Consider the following 26476-nt stretch of genomic DNA (forward strand, 5'->3'; position numbering starts at 1 on the left):
GACCCTGATGGGCCCTTTCAAAATAGAGATTCTTAGTACTGGGTAGTTGACTTTTTCTTTGATCATTTCCTATATCCTTGATGTCTAGAACTCTAGTTCACTGGGTATTAGATCTCCTGAACTGGCCTCTAATTTTCTTATCTTTATTATTCTCTTATCCCTCTTGCTGTCTTTTCTCCTCTATAGGATATTAGACTTTTTTCTCTACTCCTTCTTTGACATTTTTATGTAAATCATTAGGATTCATTTCTAAGAGGTTCTTCAATACCATTTATTCCATTTTTTAAAAGTAGCATTATATTCTTGTTTCGTGGATGAATCTCCTATTTTCCATTTTTAAATGTTTTTCTTTGGTCTCTGTATTTTTTCTGTTTTCCCCAAGTTTTTAAAATTTTACTTATATTTGTCTATGTCTTTCATGTTGGAGGTTTTCCCTCCATGCTTGCTCACTGTTGACAGGCCATTAATATTAAAGAGTGTGGCTCTGAGAAGTGATTAGAATCTCTCTTGCATAGGTAGTGCTTGTCACCTGCTGAGCTTCACTGAAGGGTGAGCAAGCTGTGCAGGAGAGCCATGAGACCAAGTGTGTAATATATTTACAGATTTAAATATGTGTTTAAATATATGTGTTTTACATATATATTTAACATACATATTTACTTAAATATATAATCTTTAAAGAAAATCCTGAAAAATCCACACAGTCCATAGTATTTCTGAGAAGTAAAGTAGCAAGGCACAAATGATTGGTCCCCTCTGTAGAGCCAATATGATCTTACTGTTCTTTTGTCTTCAAGTAGGAAAAAATTGATCTTGAAAGCATTTCTAATTATTTGAGTGTTTGTGTCTCTGTACTTATAAGGATTCTTCCACATGCTGGGAATTATGCATGCCCATTTCTGTAATAAAAAGTTTACTTGAGGGGGGCACCTGGGTGGCTCAGTTGGTTGAACGTCTGACTTTGGCTCGGTTGTGATCTCAGGGTCCTGGGATGGATCCCCACATCAAGCTCCCTGCTGAGCAGGAAGTCTTCTTCTCCCTCTGCCTCTGCTTCTCCCCCTGCTCATGCTTCTCTCTCTCTCTCTCCTCTCTCTCTTAAATAAATGAATAAAATCTTTAAAAAAAGTTTACTTGAGGTAAAGTGATAAACAGTTTACCTAAATTGTGATTTGGGGAGAAGAGAGAGAATAATTATATATTCCTTTGTACTTAAAAAAATACTTTTCCAAAAAAGAATACTTTTCCATCATATATTCTCCACCTCAGTTGGATTATTTTGCTCCTTTAAATGTAGAATGTAAACTTATTTTAAAGGCTGATAATATTTGTCATACAATTGTTCCCATTGTTTTTAATGATACCAATTGTTTTAGGAATCATTTATCTCATAAAGTAAAGGTAACAGGAGCTTTACAATTATAATATTTTCCTAGGTGAAAGAAAAAGTCTTAAAAATACTTTATAAGCCTTGCTCCTTAGACTGAGGTTATGATTTAGTTTCCTAAGCACTGACCTGTGGAGTAGACAAGAGAATTTCACTATTTAATGGCTTCTTATTATCATTTTTTATCATGTTGGAATGAGATGCAACAGAACTTACTGAAAACTACATAGTAGCTTCTTTGTTGACAATCCCTTTTTGTGGGTTTTTGTGCACTCCTGTGTAAGGTCATCTTTTAGTGTTAATGTTAATATCTGCTATAGATATTCTTTTAGCTTTACCTTTTATGCTTCTCAGTATGGTGTTATTAGAACCATATCTTTCTCACTTTTGCATTTCAATAAGGTCACAAATGGGGATGTTGATAGGGATTTAACAATTATCAATTCTCTTTTAAATTGCATTTATTTATTTATTATTCAGGCTCTATAGCATGAGGGATGCCCTAGACAGTTTATATCCTAGAATTAATAAAGACTTGCATAGATACAGAAGATTTTTTAAATTTTATTTATTTATTGGAGAGAGAGAGACAGAGATAGTGAGAGAGAGCAAAAGTGGGGAGGAGAGGGAGAAGCAGGCTCCCCACAGAGCAAGGAGCCTGATGCAGGACTTGATTCCAGGACCCTGGGATCATGACCTGAGCTGAAGGCAGACGTTTAACCGACTGAGCCACCCAGGCGCCTTGGAAGAATTTTCAATATGAAAATATTCTTAGTTCTGCGGGTGGTCCTTCTGCAAGATTGGGTCAGGTAGCAGTATCTTAGAAGGTAACTTAACAGTATTTGAAGTACTTGATTCTGAAAACTACACCAGTTTATATTGAGTATTTTTTCATTTGGAAAGTTGCAGCTCTATATTTGAATAAAAAAATAATCATTTTCTATAGCTAAGTATTCTTTGTTCAAAGGTAGGAATTTTTTCTAGTCTGTAACTGCTTACTGAATCACAAAGCCAATCAGTTATTTTCAAAGACAGTGTTTTTAATTTTCATTTCTGTCTTCTTTTAAGTGTTCTGATCATTAGAAGGTAAGGAAGTTCCTCCAAAAAGCATAGAAGATCAGAATCTGTTCATAATATTCAGGCTGATATTAAAAGTCTTACGAATTATCAAAGATTAGTGTCATTCTGTTTGGGAAAAGATCATTAGGAGTGTATTTTAACAAAATTGATGAAAAATGAAGATATGTAAGAAGTATCTATTTTGCATATGCCCTTTTTCTGTCTCAAATTACTGGTTACATATTTCAGTTTTACGTTATAATTTGGTAAGTACTGACATATGTAGACACCTATGAAGCCATGACTACGATTAAGAAAATTAACATTTCTGTTCATTTCAAAACTTCCTTGAGCTCCTTTGTAGTCCTTCCGGTCCCGATCCCTACCTCCTCCATTCCCAGGCAACCACTGATCTGCTTCCTACCACTATAATAATCATTTGCATTTTCTACAATTTTGTATACATGGAATCATACAGTATGCACATATCTCATTTCACTCAGCATAATTATTTGGCATTTATCATGTCAGTAGTTCATTTCTTTTATTGCTGAATAGAACTTCTTTGGATGGATATGCCCTAGTTTGTCTCTTTACTGTTGGTGAACATTTGGGTTGTTTACAGTTTGGGGCTATTACAAATAAAGTTTCTATGAACATTTGTGTACAAGTCTTTGAAAGGACATATATTTCTTGTTCTCTCCACCAAGGAATAGAATGGCTGATTCATAAGGTAGATACACGTTTAACTTTTTAAGAAACTGTTTTCAGAATGATTGTACCTATTTACATTCCCAACAATAGTGTGTGGTAGTTTTAGTTGCTTAACATCTTTGCCAATATTTGGTATGACCAGTTATTTTACTTTTGGCCATTCTAGTAGGTGTCTAATTATATCTCATTATTGTGTTAATTTGAATTTTTTCCTAATGATTAGTAATTTTGAGCATCTTTTCATATTTGCCACGGATATGTATTTTTTTAGTGAAGAGTTTGTTCAAATCATTTGCAAATTTTGTATTGGATTGTTTGTCTTGTTATTACTGAGTTTTGCAAGATCTTTATGTTTTGGATATGAATCCTTTATCAGATATATGATTTGCAAATATTTTCTCCCAGTCTATGGCTTTTCTTTTCATTTTTTTTTAACAGTGTTTCTGAAGAACAGAAGTTCTTAAGATTGATGAAGTTCAACTTATTATTTTTTCATAGGTAGTGCTTTAGGTGCTGTATACAAGATGCCATTGGCTGAGTCAAAATGACAAAATTTTCTCCTATGTTTTCTTCTAGGTTTATAGTTCTAGGATATACATTTAGATCTGTGAGTACATGTATGGATCAAATTTCCTTTTATACATAGATATTTCTATTTATCCAGCACCATTTATTATGAAGGCTATCCTTTTTCCACTAAATTATCTTTGCTCCTTTTTCCAAAATCAATTCTATATATCGGTAGGTATCTTTCTAGACTATATTCTGTTCCATTGATCTATCAACCTATTCTGGTGCTAATAATGTACCATATTATGTTATTTTTAACCATACTGATTACTATAGCTTTAAAGTAAGTCTTGAAGGGGCACCTGGGTGTGGCTCAGTCAGTTGAGCAGCTGCCTTCAGCTCAGGTCATAATCTTGGGGTCTGGGGTCCTGGGATCAAACCCCTTGTCAGGTTCCCTGCTCAGTGGGGAGTCTGCTTCTCCCTCTCCTTCTGCCCCCCCCTTGCTTGTGTTCTCTTGCTCTCAAATAAATAAATAAAATCTTAAAAAAATTAAAATAAGTCTTAAAGTCTTATAAGTATTGAAATAGTGTAAGTCCTCCAACTTGTTCTTTTCATTACATTTGTTTTGAATCAGCATGTCAATATACACAACAATAACAAAAGCCTGCTAGGACATTTATTAAGATGGCATTGAATCTATAGTTAAATTAGGGGGAAATTATGTGTTAACAATATTCTTTCAATCCATGAACACAATACATCTCATTTATTTAAGTCTACTTTAATTCCTTTCAGCAATGTTCTGTAGTTTTCATGTAAGGGCTTCCATATTATTTTGTCAGACTTATGTCCTTTTTGGTAATGTTTTAAATTATACTGCCTTTCATTTTAATTTCAAATTGTCCATTACTATCATATAGAAAAGATACTGACTTTTTTATATGTTTCTCTATATTGCAAACTCGTTAAAATCATTTATTACTTTTAGTAAACTTTTGGTATATTCTATCAGGTTTTCTACTTAGAGAATCATGTTGCCTGTGAACAAAGATAGTATTATTGCTTCTTTTTCCAATTTGGATGCCTTTTATTCTTACCTTATTGCATTGGCTATAAGATCCAGTACAGTGATGAATAGCTGGGGTAAGAGTAGACCCTTCCTTATTCCTGATGTTTGGAGGAAAGCATTCAGTTATTTAACTTTACTAATGACATTAGCTGTAGATTTTTATATAACCTTCATCAAGTGAGGAAGCTCTTCTCTATTCCTAATATACTAAGAGTTTCAGTGAGCAATTGATGGTGGATTTTGTCAAGTGCTTTTTGAGTATTTATTGAGATGATCACATGGCTTTTCTTATTTAGTCTCTTAATATAATGTTACATTGATTAATTTTTCAATCTTATAACAACCTTGCATTCCTGGGATAAATCTTTTTTATGATATACTGTTCTTTTATATATTGGTGGATTTGATTTCCTAAAATACTAAGGATTTTTACATTTATGTTCATGAGGAATATTTATTGATATATTGCTCCTCTTCCTCCACCTCCTCCTCCTCTTCTTCCTTCTTCTTCTTCTAATGTTTTCATCTGGTTTTGTTGTAAGGGTAATTTTGACCTCTCAGAATGACATAGGATTAGGACATAGGATTTTTCTGGAAAAGTTTGCAGAGAATATGTGTTTTTACTTCCTGAAATTTTTGACATAATTCACCAATAAAACCATCTGGGCCTGAAGTTTTCTTTATGTTAACATCTTTAACTACAAATTTAGTTTACCCATTTCTTTCTGAAATTTGGTAGCTTATGTCTTTTAAGGAAATTGTTCATTCTATGAATTGTTGAATTTATTAATTTATTGGCATAATGTTGTATATATTATTGTGTTTTAATAATGACTTTTAACATCCTTGCCTTCTAATTCTATCATCTTTGCCATATTTGGGTCAAGTTTGGCTGGTTGATTTTTGTCCTCATTATGGATCAATTTTCCTGCTTCTTTGCATCCCTCATAATTTTTTTTATTGGGTGAAAAACCAATTGGGAAAACATCATGTACCCAAAATTGAAATTATAAGGAAGCCAGAGAAATTTCAGTTTTGTTAGTGAGGAGTAAATGAAGTGTGGTTTTGTTTCTAAGTTGGGAGAGAACACAATGGATGGTAAGCTTCAAAGGACTCATGATATAGGCAGCACCCCAGATGTGCTTAGTTATTAAACATGATTCAGACAGTTAAAGAAGGGATATGGAGGTATTTCAGTAAGAGAGAAGAGCTTCAATTTAGGATGATGAGAGAATGTTTGAGGAACAATGACTAAATCAGTTTTCTTGGAAATTAGGGTTGTATAAAAAAAGTAATGAGGAATGTATGCATCTCAACATTTGACCATATTAGGTGCATATGTCATGCCATCCCCAGAGATTGCAAATACCTTGAAGACAGGTACTGTGGTGTATACACAGGTGCCCATGCATTATGTGTGTGTGTGTGTGTGTGTGTGTGTGTGTGTGTGTGTATCCTTACATATCCATTCATATATATTCTTACATGTATTCATATATATATCTCATAGCCCCAGGTATAGTAACAAATGCTAAATATTTATTTAACTAACTTGGATTTTTAACACTTTTTTGGCAATATCATCTGCTTATAAATAGCTGGTCTATGTTGTTTGATACAATAGCTGTTAACTTGCTTTACTACCCAGCAGGGTAGCCAGTGGAGTCTCCAACCCAGCAATCAGTAGAAGCTGCACAGATTAGAACATCTAACACATCTACTTAACCTAAGCTTCAGGAACAAGAAGAACATACCTAGATCTTGCATTAAGAACACTGATTTTCACTATGATTCCCTACTCTGATGAAAGAAACTAAATCATGGGGTGCCTCGGTGGCTCAGTCAGTTGAGGAACCAACTCTTGATTTCGGCTCAGGTCATGATCTCAGGATCATGAGAGTGAACCCCATGTCGGGCTCCATGCTGGGCATGATCCTGCTTAAGTTTCTCTCTCCTTCCCCTGTCCCTCTCCTCCTCAAAATAAACAAACAAACAAACAAATAAATAAATAAATAAATAAATAAATAAATATTAAAAAGACCTTTTACTAAGTTAAGAGAACCTGTTTTTTATGCACATGACTGTGATTTCTTTTTTAGTTCTGAGAATTGACCCATAGGATAGCTTAGGAATTAGGTAAATATAGTTATCTTTTTTTTTAAAAAATTAATATTTGTATAGATATATGTAGTAAAGCCTTAATACCTTAGAACCCACTAATTTAGAAATTATGATCATTTGAAAATGATTCACAAAGATGTTTGACCTTGTATCATCTATAAAGAGCATGAAATAATAGCCTAAATAAGATTGTTGGGGATTATTGTATGCATAAATTGACTACAAAAGCAAGTTCACAATTGGAATAATAATTATACTAATTATTCCATTAACCTGCTGCTCTGATTATAAATAATCTGTTTACAATACAACAGTTTTCCTTTTCTGTAAATAGAATTTTGCACTCATTAGAGAAAATTTGGTGCATACAGGCAAAGGAGATAAAAGAGAAAGAAGTCCTAGTAACCCCCAAATCTGTATTTCCTTCCAGTCTTTTTGGATTGACATAGTGAGTTTTGGAGTGTGTGTGTGTGTGTGTGTGTGTGTATGGGATGTAGAGGTGGTTATGATTTTATAGTTATAACCCTATCTAACTTAACCTTATCTAACTTGATTTTCAGATTATGTGGTAAAACCTTTTTGGAATATTTTTGGAGTATTTTTTCAGAGCAATTTCTTGTCTCAGATTATAGTTTTATACCCATAATAAAATATAAAAATTCATAACCTTTGTTGTTCTTAAACCACATCAAGATGTCTCTGTGAAACAGCATGTTCCTTGTCACTGGTTTCATCGGGTCTTATCTGCTGATGGGATGATACCCCTGGGAACAACTGCAGGCTGTCATGATTTAGGAAGTGCACCTGTGGGTAGCTTCCCAGGGACATCCCCTTTTCATTTTCTATGATGATTTTGCGATTCTCGAGTTCTTTATTTTGCGTCATTTCTTATTTGACTTATCAGTTAGGATTGGGTTCAGCTGCACATAAAAGTCTCAAAATAATGGTAGCTTAAATACAACATTTTTTTCTTCTCATGAAATAACTTCAGAGGTAGGTGACTTCATTCAGGTAGATTTACAGCATGGGACTCAGGCCACTGGCATCTTCTTTCTCTGCCATTCTTAGTGGGTAACTTCCTATTGCCAGGTGTCCTCATGATCCTAAATGGCTGCTAGACCTTGAGACAGTTCCACTACATTTGGGCAGCAAGGAACTGGCAAGGATAAAAGAGAATGCCTTCCAGCTGAGTTAGCCCTCTTCAAAATCATTGTTCTGAAAGTCTTACTCAACAACCTCCCATTACTCTCGGCCAGAAAGCAGTTGAATGACTGTACCTAGTTTCAAGAGAGCTTGAAAAATGTAGTTTTTTAGTGGAGAAAATTGCTAATTCAAATAAAAAAGAGTTTATTTATTCAGAAGAAGAGAAGCCAATCATCTGAAGTACTTAGTGGTTTTAAAAGTACGTCATATAGAGGTGCCTGGGTGGCTCAGTCGGTTAAGCAACTGCCTTCGGCTCAGGTCATGATCCCAGGATCCTGGGATCAAGCCCCGCATCGGGCTCCCTGCTCAGCAGAAAGCCTGCTTCTCCCTTTCCCTCTGCCTGCCCCTCTGCCTACCTGTGTTCTCTGCCTCTCTGTCAAATAAATAAATAAAAAATATCTTTAAAAAAATAAATAAATAAAAATACGTCATATAACCACCAAATACGACCACATTGTAGCAAGTAATTTTCACAAGGATACATGAGTGGTATATGTTTAAGTCATTGTGGAGCTGTGACTCTTTCTTTTGCTCTCACACATAAAAGGCAATTACACTAAGTATAACGTGCTTGGGTCATAAGCATTACAAAAATCTCAGAACACTCTGTGTTACTCCATTATCATCATATTCAGACAGGCTTAATTTTTCCTTTCTCAGTAACCTGTTTTAGTTGTTATCTTTGTTTTGTTTTACTTTGCTGACTGTATGAAGACTTTTTAAAATTAACACAGATTTTATTTTGCATTGTTGTTATCTGTTAATATTTTATCATACAAAAATGTATGGCAAAAAAAATAATTGTAGATTCCTGAAGAAGTTTTAGTCTAGGTGTGGCTTTTTTCCCATGAGAAATAAAGTATTTGTCAAAACTCTTGCTGAAATTTTTAACTCATCTTTAAATCCTTAGCCTTGGTATTAGAAAGCATCCAAAATAAATTTTCAGAAAATCTGCTACGCTATCTCTAAGACAGTGCCTAAAAGTAGATATACTCCATTCTCTCTAAAATACCTTTGTTCAGGAATAGAATTAAATTTCATCTCCTAACAGGAAAATGGATAAATTGTCCTCACATTGTTTATCTATAATATGTAGAGAGTAAAGACTATGTTTTCCTTTTCTGCCTAGTATAGGGTAATATCTTCAGATACACTTGGTTTATAATTAATGCACAGAAGTTTCTGAAAATGTTAGGAACTTACAGAAGTATTGGTATTCATATTATCTCACTCCATATCTATTGCTATGTAAAAAATTAATCCTCAAATTTAATGTCTTCAAACAATAATATTAATTATCTCACAGTTTCTGTGAGTCAGGAATCCAGACATGGCTTAATTGATCCCTATGCTTTAAAATTCCTCAGGAAGTTGGAACATTGAATGTGCAAAAGCAAGAGAAAATATTGTACAGATTCACCTCAGGTGAAAAGTCACTTCAGTAAAAACAAGAAGCATACATACATATATTTTTTTCTCATCATAATTGTATTTTCTCAGATCTTTTGCCTTTCTTTTTGTTTTTATTGCTATATACAGTGAATAATTGCTACAGTAGTAATATAAATAGTACCCTTTAAATAATTTTTAGTGCCAAATCTGAAGAAGGAGAACAGCCATAGAATAAAATTCTAGTGTTAGGAATATACTTTTATGGAAATATTTCTATTGTTTTGAATTTTCAGAAAGACTATCCTTGAAATATAGTACCTAAAATAGCAATCTACCACCCTAATATTATTGAGAGGTGAATATAATTTTCAGGAGTTGCTCAAGTGACAAAAACTGAACTTAATTATATCAAAAAAATTCCTGAAAATATTTCTATTTGATGGGCTAGAAAGATATATTACTGGTTTAACTTGATTTGTGTATTTAATACTGGACTATTTTCCACATAGTTATAATAAATCTCTTATTTCTCTTTTTTGACTACTTTTTTGAAACAGACTAAGATGCTTAGTGAAGCAGCTGGAAAAAGGTGATGTTAACATCGTAGACTTAAAGAAGAATATTGAATATGCAGCATCTGTGTTGGAAGCTGTTTACATTGATGAAACAAGGTGAGTTTTAGCCTCCCTTCCCTTCTATCTTCTTTGCCTCCCTTCCCTCCCTTTTCTTCCTTCTTGGCCTTCATTTATCTCAAATATGAATTTAGTATATCTTAGCCATGAAACCGGAATAAAAATCTTATTAAAATTTAAAGAGTTTTTCTTCATGTAGCTATTTAACTGGACTGTGATCCTTTCTTTAAAAATACACATTTTAATCCAAATAGGTGAATATAAAAAAAATAGTCAAACAATTAAGTCATAAAATGAACAAACTAAAGTCTCCTCTCTCCCTACCCTCATTGTCTTTAGGTGCAGATTTGTAAACTCAGAGACAGATGTAGGCTTATATCAATTTTCACTGATATAAGGATTTTCCTATTATCTCAAGATTCCAGAGTTCCTGCTGAGAAAATGGGTGTCACATGTCCACACATTCTCATAAGATGTACCTGTCAGAATCTCTGTGCAGGGCTTGCTAAGAGACAGTCCCAAAAGTGTATTCAGTCATCACCTAGACTCATACTTACCAGAGTGGTAAGGAGATAATGAAATGGGGATTTATTTGAAGAGGGTTCTTAGCCCTGGTGCTGTGGCTGTTGACCAGGTCATTTGGCAATGTTTGGATACATTTTGGTTTGGTTGATGGGAGTGTGCTACTGTAATGTGATGGGTAGAGGCTGGAGCTACTGCTACAAATCCTACAATGCACAGGAAAATCCCCCACAGCAAAGAGTTATCCAGCCCCAAGTGTCAATAGAATGGAAGTCAAGAAACCTTGGCCTTAAGAGAGAACTGTTTGTTCTCCCGTTTTTTTCCTCCAAGAGGGTACTTACCTCAGAACCTCAAGAGGGTATCCTGAGAATCCTAATGCTACTAGAAGGCTCAGTGGAATATATGAGAGTTTATAAGAGATTTGACCACTATCTCTTGGAGTTTAGAGGGTACTAAGTCTGGTTCCTGATTATCATCTCAACAGAGATAAAGGTGGCAGGCTGATTCAGACTACCTTGAATTCACAGGTAAAAGGGACACTGTGGAGGAAGAGACATGTCCCTCCAGAGTTTAGCACAGAAAAGGTACTAAGTTTTTCCAAAGTCATGAGGCAAGTGAAATAGAAGTCTTTTGAAGGGATTGACCAGTATTGGAAGAAAACTGACTTCAGAAGACGAAAAAGAGCCTGGCTGCATGGGGTGATTGTTGAATGAACCAGGGAGAAATCATAAATATGCAGCCCAAATATCAGAGAACACATAACACCCAAGAGGGTTGTAGCAAGTTCTCTGAAGGATACACAAAAGCTCCCCAGAAGAGAAAAATAGCCAGCATTTGGGCATTTGTCCCATAGATGACAACAAACACACCAGTCTTGTAACACCCCCTGACTCCTATAATTTCCTGCCACCCCCCACCACGTCGGTGAGCGATGAGAAACAGCAGAGTGAGTGGGACAGATGATGGGACATGGAGAGTGCGGACCTCCATCATTCCCCTTCGCTTCTGCAGGTACCCACGCATGAGTCAGGCCTGAGCTTGGCAGAGGCGAGAACTGTTAAACCAGATATGAGACTGAAGTTCTTACATGTCCATGTGTACTGGGCTTATAACTGGTGGTTGCCAGAGGGGAGAGGGGTGGGGGGGGATGCTTCTCCCTTTCCCTCTGCTGTTCCCCTGCTTCTGCTCTATCTCTCTGTCAAATAAATAAATAAAATCTTAAAAAAAAAAAAGGAAAAAGTGGTTCAGTGAGTATTCCAGCGAGGCATTTTTTTTTTTTAATTTGGGCTGGACTGCAGAAAAAGGTCACACACACACACACACACACACACACACACACACACACACACACACACACCACTTGTTGTTTCACAGGTTAAAATTCACATGATTTAAAAATAAAGATAATGTAAAAAGGTGCCTCATGAAAGTCTTGCCTCCATCCTTATCCCATCCCAACCTACTTGTATTTCCAATTCACAAATTTCTTATGTTTATTTCCGATGATTTACTACAACTTTCTATTTCATATTTTTCTCTTCTCCTTTTATGGAAGATAGAACACTCTATAAATAGTGTTTCATGTTGCTTTCCTTCCCCTAAGGAAACTTGGAGATCTTCCTATATCAGGTACTGACCTTTTTAACATCAGACCATGAGAATTTTCACTAATAACAGACAGAAGAGAGCATGGTGCAGGCTGTATTGCACAGGTGATTTTTTTCTTTGTCCCCAGAACAGAACTCTTCTGTTAAAACATGATTTAGAGTCATAAATTGTGTGTGTTGGGGGGGGAGGTAATCATAGGCACACTTTTAGATTATAAACTTTATGCAGAATTGTTTTCCTGGTTAACTTTCACTGAATATATATAAATGTATCTAATTTTTCTAAGTGAACAGAGATTCAAAGTGTGAATTAAAAAAATCTGATGTTTCTGTAATTTCCTTGCTCCTTCAGTTTCACGTATGCTCTTCATTGTTCACAAATTGAGTGAATGTTCACAAATTGAGTGTTTAATCTGTCCTTGACATTTTATTTTTTGTATTTATTTATAAACTAAAGAAATTTTACCTTAAGGAATTATTTGGAGATTTACATTGTTCATAATGGCATAATGTTAACTATCTGGTTTCCCTAAATACATCTTGTCTTTCATGTGATAGATTATTATATGCTATATTTATTAAGTTTCCCAGAAAATTATGATTCTATGGATATTTTGTTAACTTAGTTCTCCATGATCCCTAACTCATCTACACATATATTACATTTCTAAGTATAGTTCCTTTTCATTTGAAAATTGCTTTTTTAGAAAATCGTTTTTTTGTGGGAAGAAAAAAATGCTTAACTGCTTCATGGTAGAACTGGTGTGTGTGTGTGTGTGTGTGTGTGTGTGTGTGTGTGTGTGTGTGTGTTCTCTTTAAAAAAAAAAATCCCAGCTCTTAACACTACATCATTCCCAATTTTTACTCAAATGACACAAAACTTCTCACTATTTTATTTTAATGCTTCCATGCCTCCATGGCATCTTGATTTTTAAATTGGATTAATAATACTGCCCCACATTTGGATCATCTTCCAAGGGCTCATATTAGTCTCCCCACAATCCTATATGTTACTTTCTGCACTTTACTAATAAGAGAACCAAAGCCCTTAGAAGTAAACAGGTTTGCCAATGGTCACAGACATAGGCTTTGTCGAAACTAGGGACAGAAACTAAGGTATGGCTTCTCTTCTCTCTCTTAGTATTCTCTCTATAATTGGCATTGTCTCAGGATAGTTTTTAATGACCTCTGAAAGATTAAGATGACAATGTGTAAAACATTCTGAAAGTTGGCATTACAGATCCTAGAAAAACAATACCTAACATTTATTACTAAAAACCTTTTATTATAGCCTGCTATGTGCCAATAACTCTTTTAAGCATTTTAATGCACTATTTCATGTAACCATCACAGTAATCCCATGAGCTAGAAACTTTATTATTACCATTTTACATACCTCATACATATGAGGAAATACACTGACAGAAAGGTTACATAGCTTACCCCAGCATCTTATCTGCATCCCTTCAGTAACATCTGACTTTGGCAACTTTGGAGACTTACTGGAAATTTTGATGAAAGCTCACATGCTGTCAGAGTTGTCAGACCCAGTGTTGTGTGGACTGTGTTTGTATCACTTCCAACTCTGCCTTCAGTGATGCCACATTGGTAGCTTGAAATTGGCTACAGTGGGAGTATTTATTTACACCATGGAAACTGGGAAATGCAACAAATCGGGATTTGTTTTTTCTGGAGAGCCTGTGGTTAAACATTTACCATAATGCCACTGGTTAGACTTAAGATTATCTCTTATGAATTTACTAAGGCTGTGATTTATGATCAAAATATCAGCTAGAGATTTTAGAGCAATAGTTCTTGATGTGATTTGATTTCCAACAGACTTAGTAAGACACTGAGAATGTTTTTGTTGAGATGCATATACAATTATTAGAGTTTGACTTTGGAATATTAGTAAAACAGATGATTTAGGAAGAGAGATGAAGAAGCATTTAGGTGCTTTTAAACTTTACATAAAAAACCTGCTGACTTCTGAGATGTTTTTTAATGGAAAATTCTCTTTCTAGAAAAAAATGGTTTAGGGGCACCTGGGTCCCTCAGTCAGTTAAGCATCTGCCTTCAGCTGAGGTCATGATCCCAGAGTCCTGGGATTGAGCCCCACATTGGGCTTCCTGCTCAGCGGGAAGCCTGCTTCTCCCTTTCCCTCTGCTGTTCCCCTGCTTCTGCTCTATCTCTCTGTCAAATAAATAAATAAAATCTTAAAAAAAAAAGGAAAAAATGGTTCAGTGAGTATTCCAGCGAGGCATTTTTTTTTTTTTTAATTTGGGCTGGACTGCAGAAAAAGGTCAACACATAATAAAGCAGGATAAAACAAATTATTCATTGGTTTAAAACCCATACACACACACACACACACACACACACACACACACACACACATTTCCTGTTAAGCTTTAGTGACTGCCAGGTTTTAGTTAAGAAAACAAATCAAAACAAAAAAATCTCTTTTGAAGGATGATTTAAGTGAGAAAAATAAAAACGGAGTTTCTGACCGAATTTGAATTCTGACCTTCTTTGAAGGATTATAACATAATTTCCTTAGGAGTACAACTGTTTGTTGATTTTTTAGCAAGACATTTTCAAATGTAAATGCCAATATTTTATGAATTCTGCTTTTGAAAGTGTCCCTAGAGGCTATTGTTTTTCAAAGCTGCACAGTTGTAAGTCAGAAACATGTGGCCTTAAGGAAGAAAAAAAAAAAAACCTGTTCCATTGTCCTTATTTAGATTGGGATATTGCCAGGCCAACTTGCATCCTCAACCTCATAAATTGCTATTCATGAGGGGAGGCAGCTGACTGGGAGGTATACTTTCAGAGATGGATATTATGTTTACTAATACCACCTAATGACACAATTTATAACTTCATCTTGTTAATGTGAACCAATCCAATTCTTAGGATTACCATAGTCAGAGCACAGACTCTTGATTCAGAAAGAATGGGTTCTTCAAAGCCTGGATCCTCTGCTCAATACTTCCTTTCTTTAAACAAATTACTTATCTTTTCTATTTCCTAGCTTTATCATCTGTAAAATAAGAATAATGTCAATGCTGGCCTCATAGCGTTGATTTGAGGATTAAATGACAGAGTAAAAGTTAAATAATAACCACTACTTTTGTCTTACTAATAAAAATGCAGATACCTATAGAATATATATCATATTAAAATATAGAATTTATACTTCCAAGTGAATCAAATAATTTCCTGAAAGTAGTTTTTGATCCTGAAAAAAAAAATGAGGACAGGTGAGCTATAGTTACCTGGAAATGGAAGCAAAGTCCAAACTGATAGAAAGGAATCTTAATAGGATACACATCTTGATAACAACATTCTCAGTTGACTTCTGTGTCTTACTAAGTCTAAGGGTCCTTCATTTGGTGAGAGATTAATTTGAGCAAGAATGCAGTTATGTCAGTCAGGATTTTCAGAAGTTATTCTGGTAGAAAGTAAGTGAAGTTTGGAGCCCTTTAGAATCTAAGCCCCTTGAAATCATCGAGTACAGGAATTTACCAACAAATATTCACTGATGAAACAAATCATTACTGAGCACCTGAAGTGAATACCAGACACATGGTCAGCAGAATCAGGAGTACAATTGTGCACACAGCTGGTGTCTAGAACGGGCTCAAGAGCTATGAAGACAAACCTAGGCATAAGGACAAATGTTGCAAACAAGAAACAGGTAGGTTCTGAGTTAGGGAGAGAAACCCAAGCAACACTGACAGATTACAGGAGGAAACACTAGAGAGCTACACTCAGTCATAATCAAAAGGAGTAACAGGGAGTAAGAATTGTACAGAGTTAAGATTCCAAACGAGATAGGATTGAACTTGCAGGTATTCCTTAAAGTTAATGAGTTTTGTTCTCTGGCAAAGCTCCCCATGCTCATTCTTAAATGCATGGCTTCTAACAAAAGGACTTAATTTTTTAAAAACGTCTGGAGGGGCGCCTGGGTGGCTCAGTTGTTTAAGCGGCTGCTTTTGGCTCAGGTCATGATCCCAGGGTCCTGAGGTGGAGTCTTGCATCGGGCTCCCTGCTCAGCAGGGAGCCTGCTTCTCCCTCTGCCTGCTGCTCCCCCTGCTCGTGCCCTCTCTCGCTCTCTCTCTCTCTCTGGCAAAAAAATAAATAAAATCTTAAAAAAATTTAAAAAAAAACCATCTAGAACATGCTAGATATATCCCCAGCATTGGAGTTCAGAAATATAGTGTCAGAAATGTGAATTTGGGGATTGCAACACAGAGGTCTCAGATTTTTTTACGCTTTATTTTTATAATTGGAATTCCTTTGCTATTTCAACGTGTTCCCTATCCTAAAGTTTTTGGGAATGCTCAGTGAGTATTTACTTATTTTACCCATCTTTCCTGGTTGTCACTTTCCTCTGCAGCCAGCTCTCTGGCTTCAAACTGCTGAATTGTTCCTCTGTAGGTCCCCTATTTTCCTCTCAAATCCAGCAATCCAAAGGTGGGTACTACTCCCAAGCATGAGCTCAATGCCTTCCTCCAGCTCCCCAAACTGATGCTAGACTCAGCTGTAACTGCTCTAAGACCTTCCTGATGGATGGTCTCAAAACCTACAATGCAACCCCTTCTGTAGAGGTCCCCTCCCAGGCATTTATCTGTATCCTCTAAAGTCTAAGCCCATCTTCCAGAAGCCAGCTTATCATCACCTATGGGAGTGACTTTCAGCATATTTTCCTACTCTTAGTTCAGAACCTTAAGCTCCAAGGCCAAGAGAAGGAAAGGGGGCTCTCAAAATTAATGTCAAATTGTGCATTCATCTCAAAGATCAGCAACTATGTTCAAAGACTATGCAGTCTAAATCTAAATCTCTATTTAGACACTAAATTTGCAGCAATGCAGCTGTGTTCCTAATGAGGACAATTATGTACATTACTGTTCAGAGTGGTTCGTCTCTTGCAGGCACATTGTCTCAATCTTCTATATGCCAGAGTAGGGCCTTCACCTTACTTTTGTGTAGCTAATGGACCAATTGAAAAGATTTTTCATATAACAAAAGAGCAGTCTTTCTCTGAAGGTAAAATAAAGCCAATGAAGAAAAAAAAACAAATTATTTTTTGACTTTTCAAATGTGCATTTTTCTCACCTCTAACCATTAAGCTTTCAAACGCTCTTGGAGTTCCATCTCAATATGGGTCACCATGCAACCCTACAAACCGAAGTTATGGGACAGGAGAGAATGTCAGATAGAGGTGTGGAGTGTGAGGGTAGTCAAGGACAGATATGGGAAAGGCGAGCATTGAAAGTTAGGCATGGAGCTACCAGAGAGGAGACATAGGAAGACTAGATCCAGAAGCAAGAGGCATATCTGAAGACAGGAAGCACCAAAAGCCAGTGGAGAGCTGGGTTACTGAAAAGCGTAAATCAGATACCACAGGGAGCACCACTAAATGCAGTTAGGAGATCCCTGTTGCCTCTGAGTGGAGTTTCAGTAGAAAAGCTGGCCAGATTATGGTAGTATGAAGAATTAATGTGGAACAACTCAAGAAGAAATTATATTATCTTTCAAGAATTTGTTAGTGTAGGAAAAATCCAAAATAGAACAATCTATTATTAGGGACATTTACTTGTTTGTTTCATACTTTTTATAGAATGGAAGGCTTCCATTAGCCTGGAGACAAAGAGTGAAAATGATATTTGGGTTAAAGAGAAATAATATTTATAGAAAGATTAGGTGAGAAGTTATCCTTAGGAAGTTACCTAGGAAAAGAGACAAATAGCCAAGCATAACTGGAATATATAGATAAAGATGGAGCTAACAGTGCACAGCTAAGCCCTTCAAATAAGCAAAAGGTAAGTAGCATTGCAAAATCAGAAAGGTTAGTTACTATTTATGCTTTTAAAGATTTTATTTATTTATTTGAGAGAGAGAGAGAGTGCACAAGCAGGGGAAGTGGCAGAGGAAAAGGGAGAAGCAGATTCCCCGCTGAGCAGGGAGCCCGATGCAGGACTCAATCCCGGGACCCTGGGATCACGACCCCAGCCGAAGGCAGACACTTAACCGACTGAGCCACCCAGGCGCCCAGGTACTATTTATTTTAAACTCAGTTGTTCAGCATGGTTAAGAGCAAGCACTACGCTACTTATGGCCAAAATATAGACCATGGGCTATAAAACTAGAGGTTAAATGTGACATTGGAGAGCAGTCCCTTTGTGATTAGTCACCACAACCTACACATCATGATGGCACTGACTCATGTGTACTCCATGGACGTTTAGAGCCAGCAGAGGCAAGGAGGATAAAACAAGAGCAGGACCAATGAACACCTTTCGTGGCCATTTTAATTCTAAGTGGCAGGAAGCCCAACCAAACCACCTTCAAGAAGCTCTCACTGCCAGAACCTTGATGGCTAGTGCTGACTCTAAGCATAGGTGACTCCGGGCAAAAATGATGTCAAGGGAGCCAGTCCTGTGTTTCACTCATTCTGTAATGGCCTCCTTTTGATCTTTTGAGTGGTAGCAAGACGACAATAGTATTTTCAAGCTTTATAGCCGCACACCTTCAGATCCAGCAGGAATGAGAAAGGGTTCCTTACCCAGGGGCTCCAACGGACACAACCTTTATGTTTCCTGGATCTAGTCGGGTAACATGTGTATCCCTCAAACAGTGCGTCCAGGGGAGTGGGATATTCAAGTGCAGTGGTCAAATATCTCATGAGGCAGCGAAGAGATCAATTTTATTTAAATCACATGCCAAAGAACGGAGAATGGAGGAGAGTACTTTGCTAAGCGACAACAACTTTGTCCTCTCTGGAGTAAAAATTAATGTGTTTATGTTAGTACCCCATGCGGGGGACCTGGATCAAGATTTGTGTCGGATGTTGAACAACTCCTATCCAGGCTTTGCTCCTACTAAGGATAAGCCTCCAGGCAAGAGTTTTTGATTTCCTTTTTCCCTAGTCATTGGTTTTTTAACATGGGAGATGAAGTCTCCAGCCCATTTCTGTTCTGGAATTCTGTGGTTTTATCCATGGTTGCAAAGTCCCATGTAAAGACCTACTCATGCCTAACCTACTCTGGTCACCAGCAGGGTCTCGGAGGAAATCAATTTGAAGGGTATGTGCTAAGACACTGTTGGAGTTCAGAGAATCACTAAAAAGCAAATTCTGATTTTTACGAACTCCATTTTTATGGTGTGAGTTGTAGGGAGGGGTGGTTGTTTGGAGTGCTGTGTTTGTAGGCTGTTCTCACCCTGTGGATGGAGTGTGAAAACCAGGCTTAGAAAAAGTGGCAGTACATTTCAGTTGATTTTCATATTTTCTGTCCATCTGTGGTATATTACTTTCTACAAACTTTCAAAAACAGGCTCACTAGTGAAAAGGGAAAAAAAAAAATCTGACCAGATCTTTAGAGAGATGACTAACAAGAAAAAGCTCCATGTATTATGTAAGATCTTACTGTTTGTGAAATTTGGGGTCAGAAAAATATAAATGAGTATTTACTAGATTTGAAAGAGATATAAATTTAGGAGCACCTGGGTGGCTCAGTTGGTTAAGTGTCTGCCTTCGGCTCAGGTTATGATCGGAGGGTCCTGGGATCGAGCCCCACATTGGGCTCCCTGCTCAGTGGCGAGTTTCCTTCTCCCTCTCCCTCTGCCCCTCCACCCCAACTCGTGCTCTCTCTCAAACAAATAAAATTATTAAAGAAAGAGAAAGATATAAATTTAAATATTATTCTTTCCTAACAATGATATTAATAACAATTAAGATGGTTTGACAATTAACTATACCCAAGGCAACATATTATGCATCTTACATATATGATTGTATATAATTCTCAAAAAATCCTATGAATTAGATATTTATATTATTTCCACTATAAAGTTAAGAAACTTGAGGTATGAAGAAAGTAAGTGGACTTGCTCAGGATCATACAATTATCGTCAGAGACAAGTTCAAACTTAAATCCAACATTAACTCTTCTTCCTTGCCAACAGAACCCATTTTTTTTTCCCAATTACTCACTCTCCTCTGCAAAGACAAGTGATTCAGGGAAGATCAGTCCCAGGCCCAGGGTCACAATGAGTGAAATCCTAATTGATTTAAACCAGTAATTAGCCTCCGATTCCCTAAGCAAAGAGTTTATATATGGCTGCATGATGCAATTCTGGCTAATGGAATATAAAAGGAAGACTGATGGGGGTGTGCGCAAAAGCTTTCCTCTCCATAAAATGGGGGTCCTGTGCATCTGGGTTTTGCTGTATCTGGGTATGATGTATGAAACTGATATAACCATCTTGCCATAAGCATAAAGCTAAATCTAACACTAACGGTGATCGTATAGAAAGATGGAAGAAACCTGAGTCCTTGATGTTATTGACCTGCTGATTTTAAAAATCCCTTCATGGAGTCAATCTACCTTTAGTTTTCTTCTTAAGGAAAACAGTAAATCTCCCTCTTATTTAAGCTGTTTGAGGTTAGGGTTGATGTCACGTGCTGTTGAGAGCATCCTAATAGCCACATAGGTCTGCCTTGTTTCAAAGCTCAAATTCTTAATCTCTCATCCATCCAGGAAGTCGTTTTACCCTAATAAGAAGTCCTAATAGAAAAGTTTGATTTCTAAGTTAGCTACTTAGAATTCACATTCTACTTTTCCTTAAAGCAAGGTTAATAGGTTGATTCGGTTTCCAAGGTAGCCCACAAAACCTATTGATTCCAAGATACAGCTAAACAACAATATGTGGTCCTTGGGCAAGTGTCAAGTGCTAGGAAGTCAGATACTTAAGACTTTCCTCATTAAATACAAGGTATTTCCTCATTCTTTGCCATATTTTATCCGCAAGCCTACTTCCAAAGTCTATTTTGCCTCCGTCTACTGTTCCTCACTTTTCTCCCATCTCCGTGTCCGTCAGCCTGCTCTGTGTCACCATCACCTTTGAGGCTGTCTGTCCTGACACACACCAACCAGCTCTGCACTGGGATCTTGCTGTCCTCCCGTTCCACTCGGAAGTGGGGGCTGAAGGTAGGGTGGGGTGTCCAGCTATCTTCTATTCCAGGATCCTGGGAATTTATCTGGGGTGCGTTGTCACTCCCCTCAGGGCTTTTCTTAGTTTGGAGAAGTCAGGCAGGATTCAGTGTCTCTTCTCAAGATCCCTTCTGTCTTCCTTTTCGACTCCTCTTGTTTAACTGAGGGCAGCTGTGCACAGTCCTGGGAATGGAAACTCTGCTCTGACTCGTGTACTCTTCTGTTGTCTTTGCCTGGGCCTTTCCACCTACCATGGGATCTGGATTCTGAAAAGTCAAGTTCAGGAACAGAAGTTTTCTCCTTTTAAGTAATTGTGTTTCACATATAACTTGAGTCAGTGAATGAAATCATGGCTGACTATATGGACAAAGGGCCACAGGGTAACAGCAAATATTTAAAAAAAAAACATTTTCAGATACCATCTTTTCACACATGAAGCAGGGCCTGACTGAAAATGTTAACATATATAACATATGCATCAAAACAAACAAAAAATGACTTTGTTGAACAACCACTACGACTAGAGATTCTCTGCCTATGTTTTTATACATCTATTCATTTATTCAACAAATATTTATGAAGGACAATCTATATACAATGATAATTATTTTGCTGTTCTGTTTGGCTCTTGTTCACTCCCTCTTGTCATTCTTGTATTTTGGCCTCATAAGTTTAGAAAGAAATATATTTTTTGTCTTCCCTCACACTCCTGTCCTCCAGATATATTGCAGCTCTTCTAAGTATCCATGTTCCACGCCAACTCAATTGAGAAACCTACTTTTCTATTTTGCAATTAAGTAACATACAGATAATTCTCATTTGTAACATCAATATAAAATATTCATTAAGATACTTTTATGGAGATCCTCCTGCCAGTACTTTCTTGATAGTTCCCCAATACTCTTCATCTCTGACAGTGAAATAATGGGCCTATGGAAATAAGCAGTGCTGCTAAGTCCATATAACAGAATACAACTGAATCTTGGGTTTTTTGACAGAGATATTCAGTTAATTGGCAAGCCGTGAATGGATGAGAGCAGTTCTCAAACTTCAGCATTCCTGAGAGTCACCTGGAGTGCTTGTTAAAACAGAGTGCTGGGCTCCACCCCCCAAAGTTTCTCATTTAGTTGATTGGAGCAGAGCCTTGACGTTCCCAGGTGCTGCTGATCCCGCTGGTCTAGGAACCACACTTTGAGAACTGCGCTAGAGGATGTCAAAATAAGGCTACAAAAAAGAGAGATGAATGTTAGAAATGTAACGGTTAGAATCCTAAGGTCTTATTAAGAGTGTAGCCTAAATATTATCCCATGTGGTATATGAGATGATCTTGTGCTAAATGCCTCCTTCAACCAGGAAATTCCAGCACAGTAAGAGGTGCTGAACTGGAGATGAGCGGTGCCTCAGGGCAGCAAGTCTAGGGCACAGGGAAAGCAGGCCTGTCCTTTGATTTGCAGTGTGGTCACTTCTCCCAGATCTGTGAAACTATATGTCTTTAGGCTTCATTTCTGGCCTGCAGGCCACCCTTTCCTCTACCCCTAGCGCTCTGAGTAATCCTCAGACAGACGCAGTTAGATGAAGAACAGAATGCCCTTCTCTTATGTCTCACTTCTCTGATTAGAAAAGGTAATATATCTATTCCCTGGAAAACAGGGCAGGAAGACAATACTAGGTAGATACTGTGGTGTTGTGATAAAATGTACATAACATAAAAGCTACCATTTTAACCATTTTAAAGGTGCAATTCAGTGGAATTAAGTACATTTGCAATGTTGTGCTCTCCATTCTCTACTTCTAGAACTTTCTCATCATCCCAAAATAAACTCTGTACCCATTAAACAGTAACTCCCATTCTCCTCCTCCTCTCAACCCCTGGAAACCTCTGTTCTATTTTTTTGTCTCTATGAATTTGCCTATTTTACTAGGTAAATGTTTAAAGTAGGTAAAAGTTATTTTTGGAGATTCCTCCCACTACTTCTTTATGATCCATAGAATCTTTACGTTGTTCTTTGGCTCTCCAAAGTCACTTCAACCAGCTTCTTCCCATAAAATGTCTTAAACACTTCCATCCCCATGAGAGGACACCCTCCTTTCCCTTCATGTCAGAAATAGAAATCTGCTGAGACTAACTCATGTAGATGTGTAAATAACTGGGGTTCTTTGAGGACTTTCTTTGTGACAAATACTTTTCTAAGTGCTTTCTGTGCATTTAGCCATTCCATCCTCACAACCCCACCACTAGGGATACAATTATTATCATTTCTCTTTTACTGAAAAAGAAACTGAGACTCAGGTAGGATGAAGCACATTTCCTGAGACCAACAGCAAATAGGCAATGAAGGCAGGAGTTTGACTCCAGAGGCAGTTCTCCTAACCACAGAGGATGGTTATTAATTTAAAAAATTAGTAATTAATGGAATGTGAAGCTTTGTGCTTAATGGCATGTTTTCAAAGACATTTTTGAGCTAAGAGCACATTCTGGTGGGAAGCCAAGAGTCATCAGGCAGGCTTAAGGCAGTTTTCTGCTTCACCCATTCCCTCCATTTCCATCTCCCAACTAACTCCAAAAATACAAGCTGAATCCCAACTGTCTGAGGAACTTGACTCCTTCTCAGACTCCTCCTGCAACATTCCCCTGGCCCCTTCTGTCTGTCCTAGGGGACAGAACCTCCTCTGCCTAGGCCTCTCTGCTTCCTTGGGTGGGTACGGAGGAGGCATAGAGCCGTCCTTAGACCTCAACTTGAAGAAAACGGCATCTAACCTTAACATTCTCCTTAGCTGGTCTTGTTTTAGCCAAGATTTGCCTCTTGAGAATTAAGCTAAGGTCAGCATAACTAACTTGTCTCCCCAAACTTGTCCCCGGCAAATGTGCAGTCTTAATAGTCACTCAGATGTAATGGTCATCTTTTCACAGTTCATGAAAAAAAAAAAAAGGACTAATAAAAACAAAGAACAAAGTTATCACATAGACAGAAAAAGGAAAGAAAACTGCCAAAAACAACAACAATATTAACAACAAAAACTGTTGAAATAAATTTTTGAGCCTGCCATCTTAAGTCCTTTTTGGAACAAGACAAGGAATAAATAAATAAATAAATAATAAATCAATAGCTTGGGTGGTAGCCTGGAAGAATTAATTCAAATGTATTTCACACTCAGGAAACAGGTTACTGACAAGTCAATACGACATTTCGAATGTATCACCTTTTCTTATCCTGACATTTAATTCATTGTACTTCAAAGTACCCTGAAATTCCAGATATATTTCTCTGTGAGAGAATGATTTGATGTACCAGTCTTGAAAAATAAATTTGAGCTTCCTCCAGCCAAAAATTCCCTGGTGCGCCAAATTCTTAAGATTTTTTTTAAGATCAGTTATTTTTAACCCTACATTTTGAGGTAGAAATGGGACAGAAAATAAATGTTAGTATCTCCTGAATGTGAAGGTAGTCTGGGTACTTAGTAAGAAAACACATATTTGAGGTAGAGGATAAGTGAGCAGTTAAAAATTTAAACTCTGAGATCAGACTTGAGTTCAAAAGTGGCATGGTCACTCCCGGTTGTGTGACTGAGCAAATCACTGAAGGTGTCTGTGTCAGTAGAATAAGGGTACTGATAATAACTGTATTTTCCTCATGATGGTATTATGAGCATTAAATGAGGTAAAGCATGGCTCCTAGCCTGATTCATAGTAAGTAAAAAAGTTAGCATTAGCATCTCTATCTCTCCTCAGATAACTGGTCTGAGTGAAGCTTTAGTATTGCTCTTAGGGTTTTGGTTCGGTTCGGTTTGGTTTTGGTTTTGTTTTTGTTTTTTTTTTTTTTGGTGGGGGACTGCAGTCAGCTCAGATCACAGATACGTGCTCATATCTGTGAATAACACTAATGGATTTGCCTATGTGGGAACCACTTACCCCCCCAGAATATCCATACTGCAAAACGATCTACTTCTCTTAATCCCCCAGCCATCCCTGGAGGACTCACTTCATTTATTTATTTACCATGTAAGAGTTCCGTACCATCCTTAGCCCGGGGCCAGTGTAACTGCTTCGCTGGACACTGCCCCTCATTTTAGAGTGCTCAACGATGGCTCATTTCTGGTGTGACCCTCCCCATGAGGTGATAAGTCTTCAAGCCAAGGACAACTTGAAACACATGCCCCTCTCCCTCGTCTAGGTACTTAGACTATAGAATTCCCTACCCTGCCCATTGTGCTCGTCTCCCATATTCTGGACACTGAGATCCCAGAATTCTCTGCCCAAAGGTCCCCTAGTCTGTCTCCGAAGTCTTAGTGGGCTTCTTTCTCAGGTCTTTCTTCCTGAGCAGGCCAGAACACTGTTGATATAGGTACCCCTCCACCTCTAAAGAGTAGCCAAGAAGCAGCTGCTTTCAAACCTGGGCAGGTTGATGAGAATATTGAGGGAGGCTGCAGCGTCCACCTGCTTACACAGTAAGGCCAGGCTTTTATGAAACTTCTTAAAAGGTAGGAGGGTAGAACACATTTAATAATTCATTCATTTGATATACAACTTTAAAATATTTAATTATACGGTATTTGGGAGAAATGTGCTCCTGCCCTGGGCCCAGCAAATATTAGGGGCAGAACTGAAAGACTTAGTGGCTTATTGAAATGTATCCTTTATATGAAGAGTAAAGCAGGAAAAAGAAAATTTCAAACCCAAGCAGCCAGTTTCTAACTGCATCCAGCACTTGAATCTTAACACTCAGTAGGTGTAAATGTGGGCACCAATTGCCTGGAAATAACTGTGTGGGTACACTGGTATAACCATTTTCCAAGAGTCCACTGTGGACAGAAATATTTTCACTGATATAATTGTAAAAGTCAAAATCTCATGACCTCTCCTTCCGTGGCCACCTCCTTCTTTATTCCCTTCCCCTGAAAATTTTCTAGTTCAAAAAATAAGCCCTTTGGGAGTTGTGTCATCTGATTTCAAGAGAAAATTTGGGATATAAATAGCTTCCAAGGATCAGTTGAGCACTGATTGGACGGAGGGTCAGTTTTCACAGCTCCCTGTTCCCCCATCTACCCTTAGTTCGTGTTTAGGGATCCTTAACTTTCTGCTTTATTGGCCTTCTTAGGACTAAAAAAAAAAAGAAAGGAAAAGTTACATCAAACAGAGGAAACATTTCTCAGAGGTCAACAATGATAACATTTTACACGTATACTCCTTATCATTTATTTTCTATAGAGTGCATTTTAAGAATTCTTAAGGAAAAATGCACCGATGACTATGTTTTCATGTTGTA

The 26476-nt window shown here is 37.2% G+C and overlaps 1 protein-coding gene across 1 annotated transcript in view; it reads left to right on the forward strand.

Annotated features, from left to right (window-relative positions):
* Nucleotides 1-26476, forward strand: part of PDE1A (phosphodiesterase 1A) — a 311354-nt gene that overhangs the window by 212431 nt on the left and 72447 nt on the right. The window contains exon 3 of the mRNA XM_088022094.1: nucleotides 10010-10123. Within this exon, the coding sequence (XP_087878220.1) occupies nucleotides 10010-10123 (114 nt within the window). The remainder of the gene's footprint in view (nucleotides 1-10009; nucleotides 10124-26476) is intronic.

The sequence above is a fragment of the Eumetopias jubatus genome, unplaced genomic scaffold, assembly GCF_037043125.1.
Source record: "Eumetopias jubatus isolate StellerSeaLion01/CBP00866 unplaced genomic scaffold, mEumJub1_p1.0 scaffold_3, whole genome shotgun sequence".
NCBI lineage: Eukaryota > Metazoa > Chordata > Mammalia > Carnivora > Otariidae > Eumetopias > Eumetopias jubatus.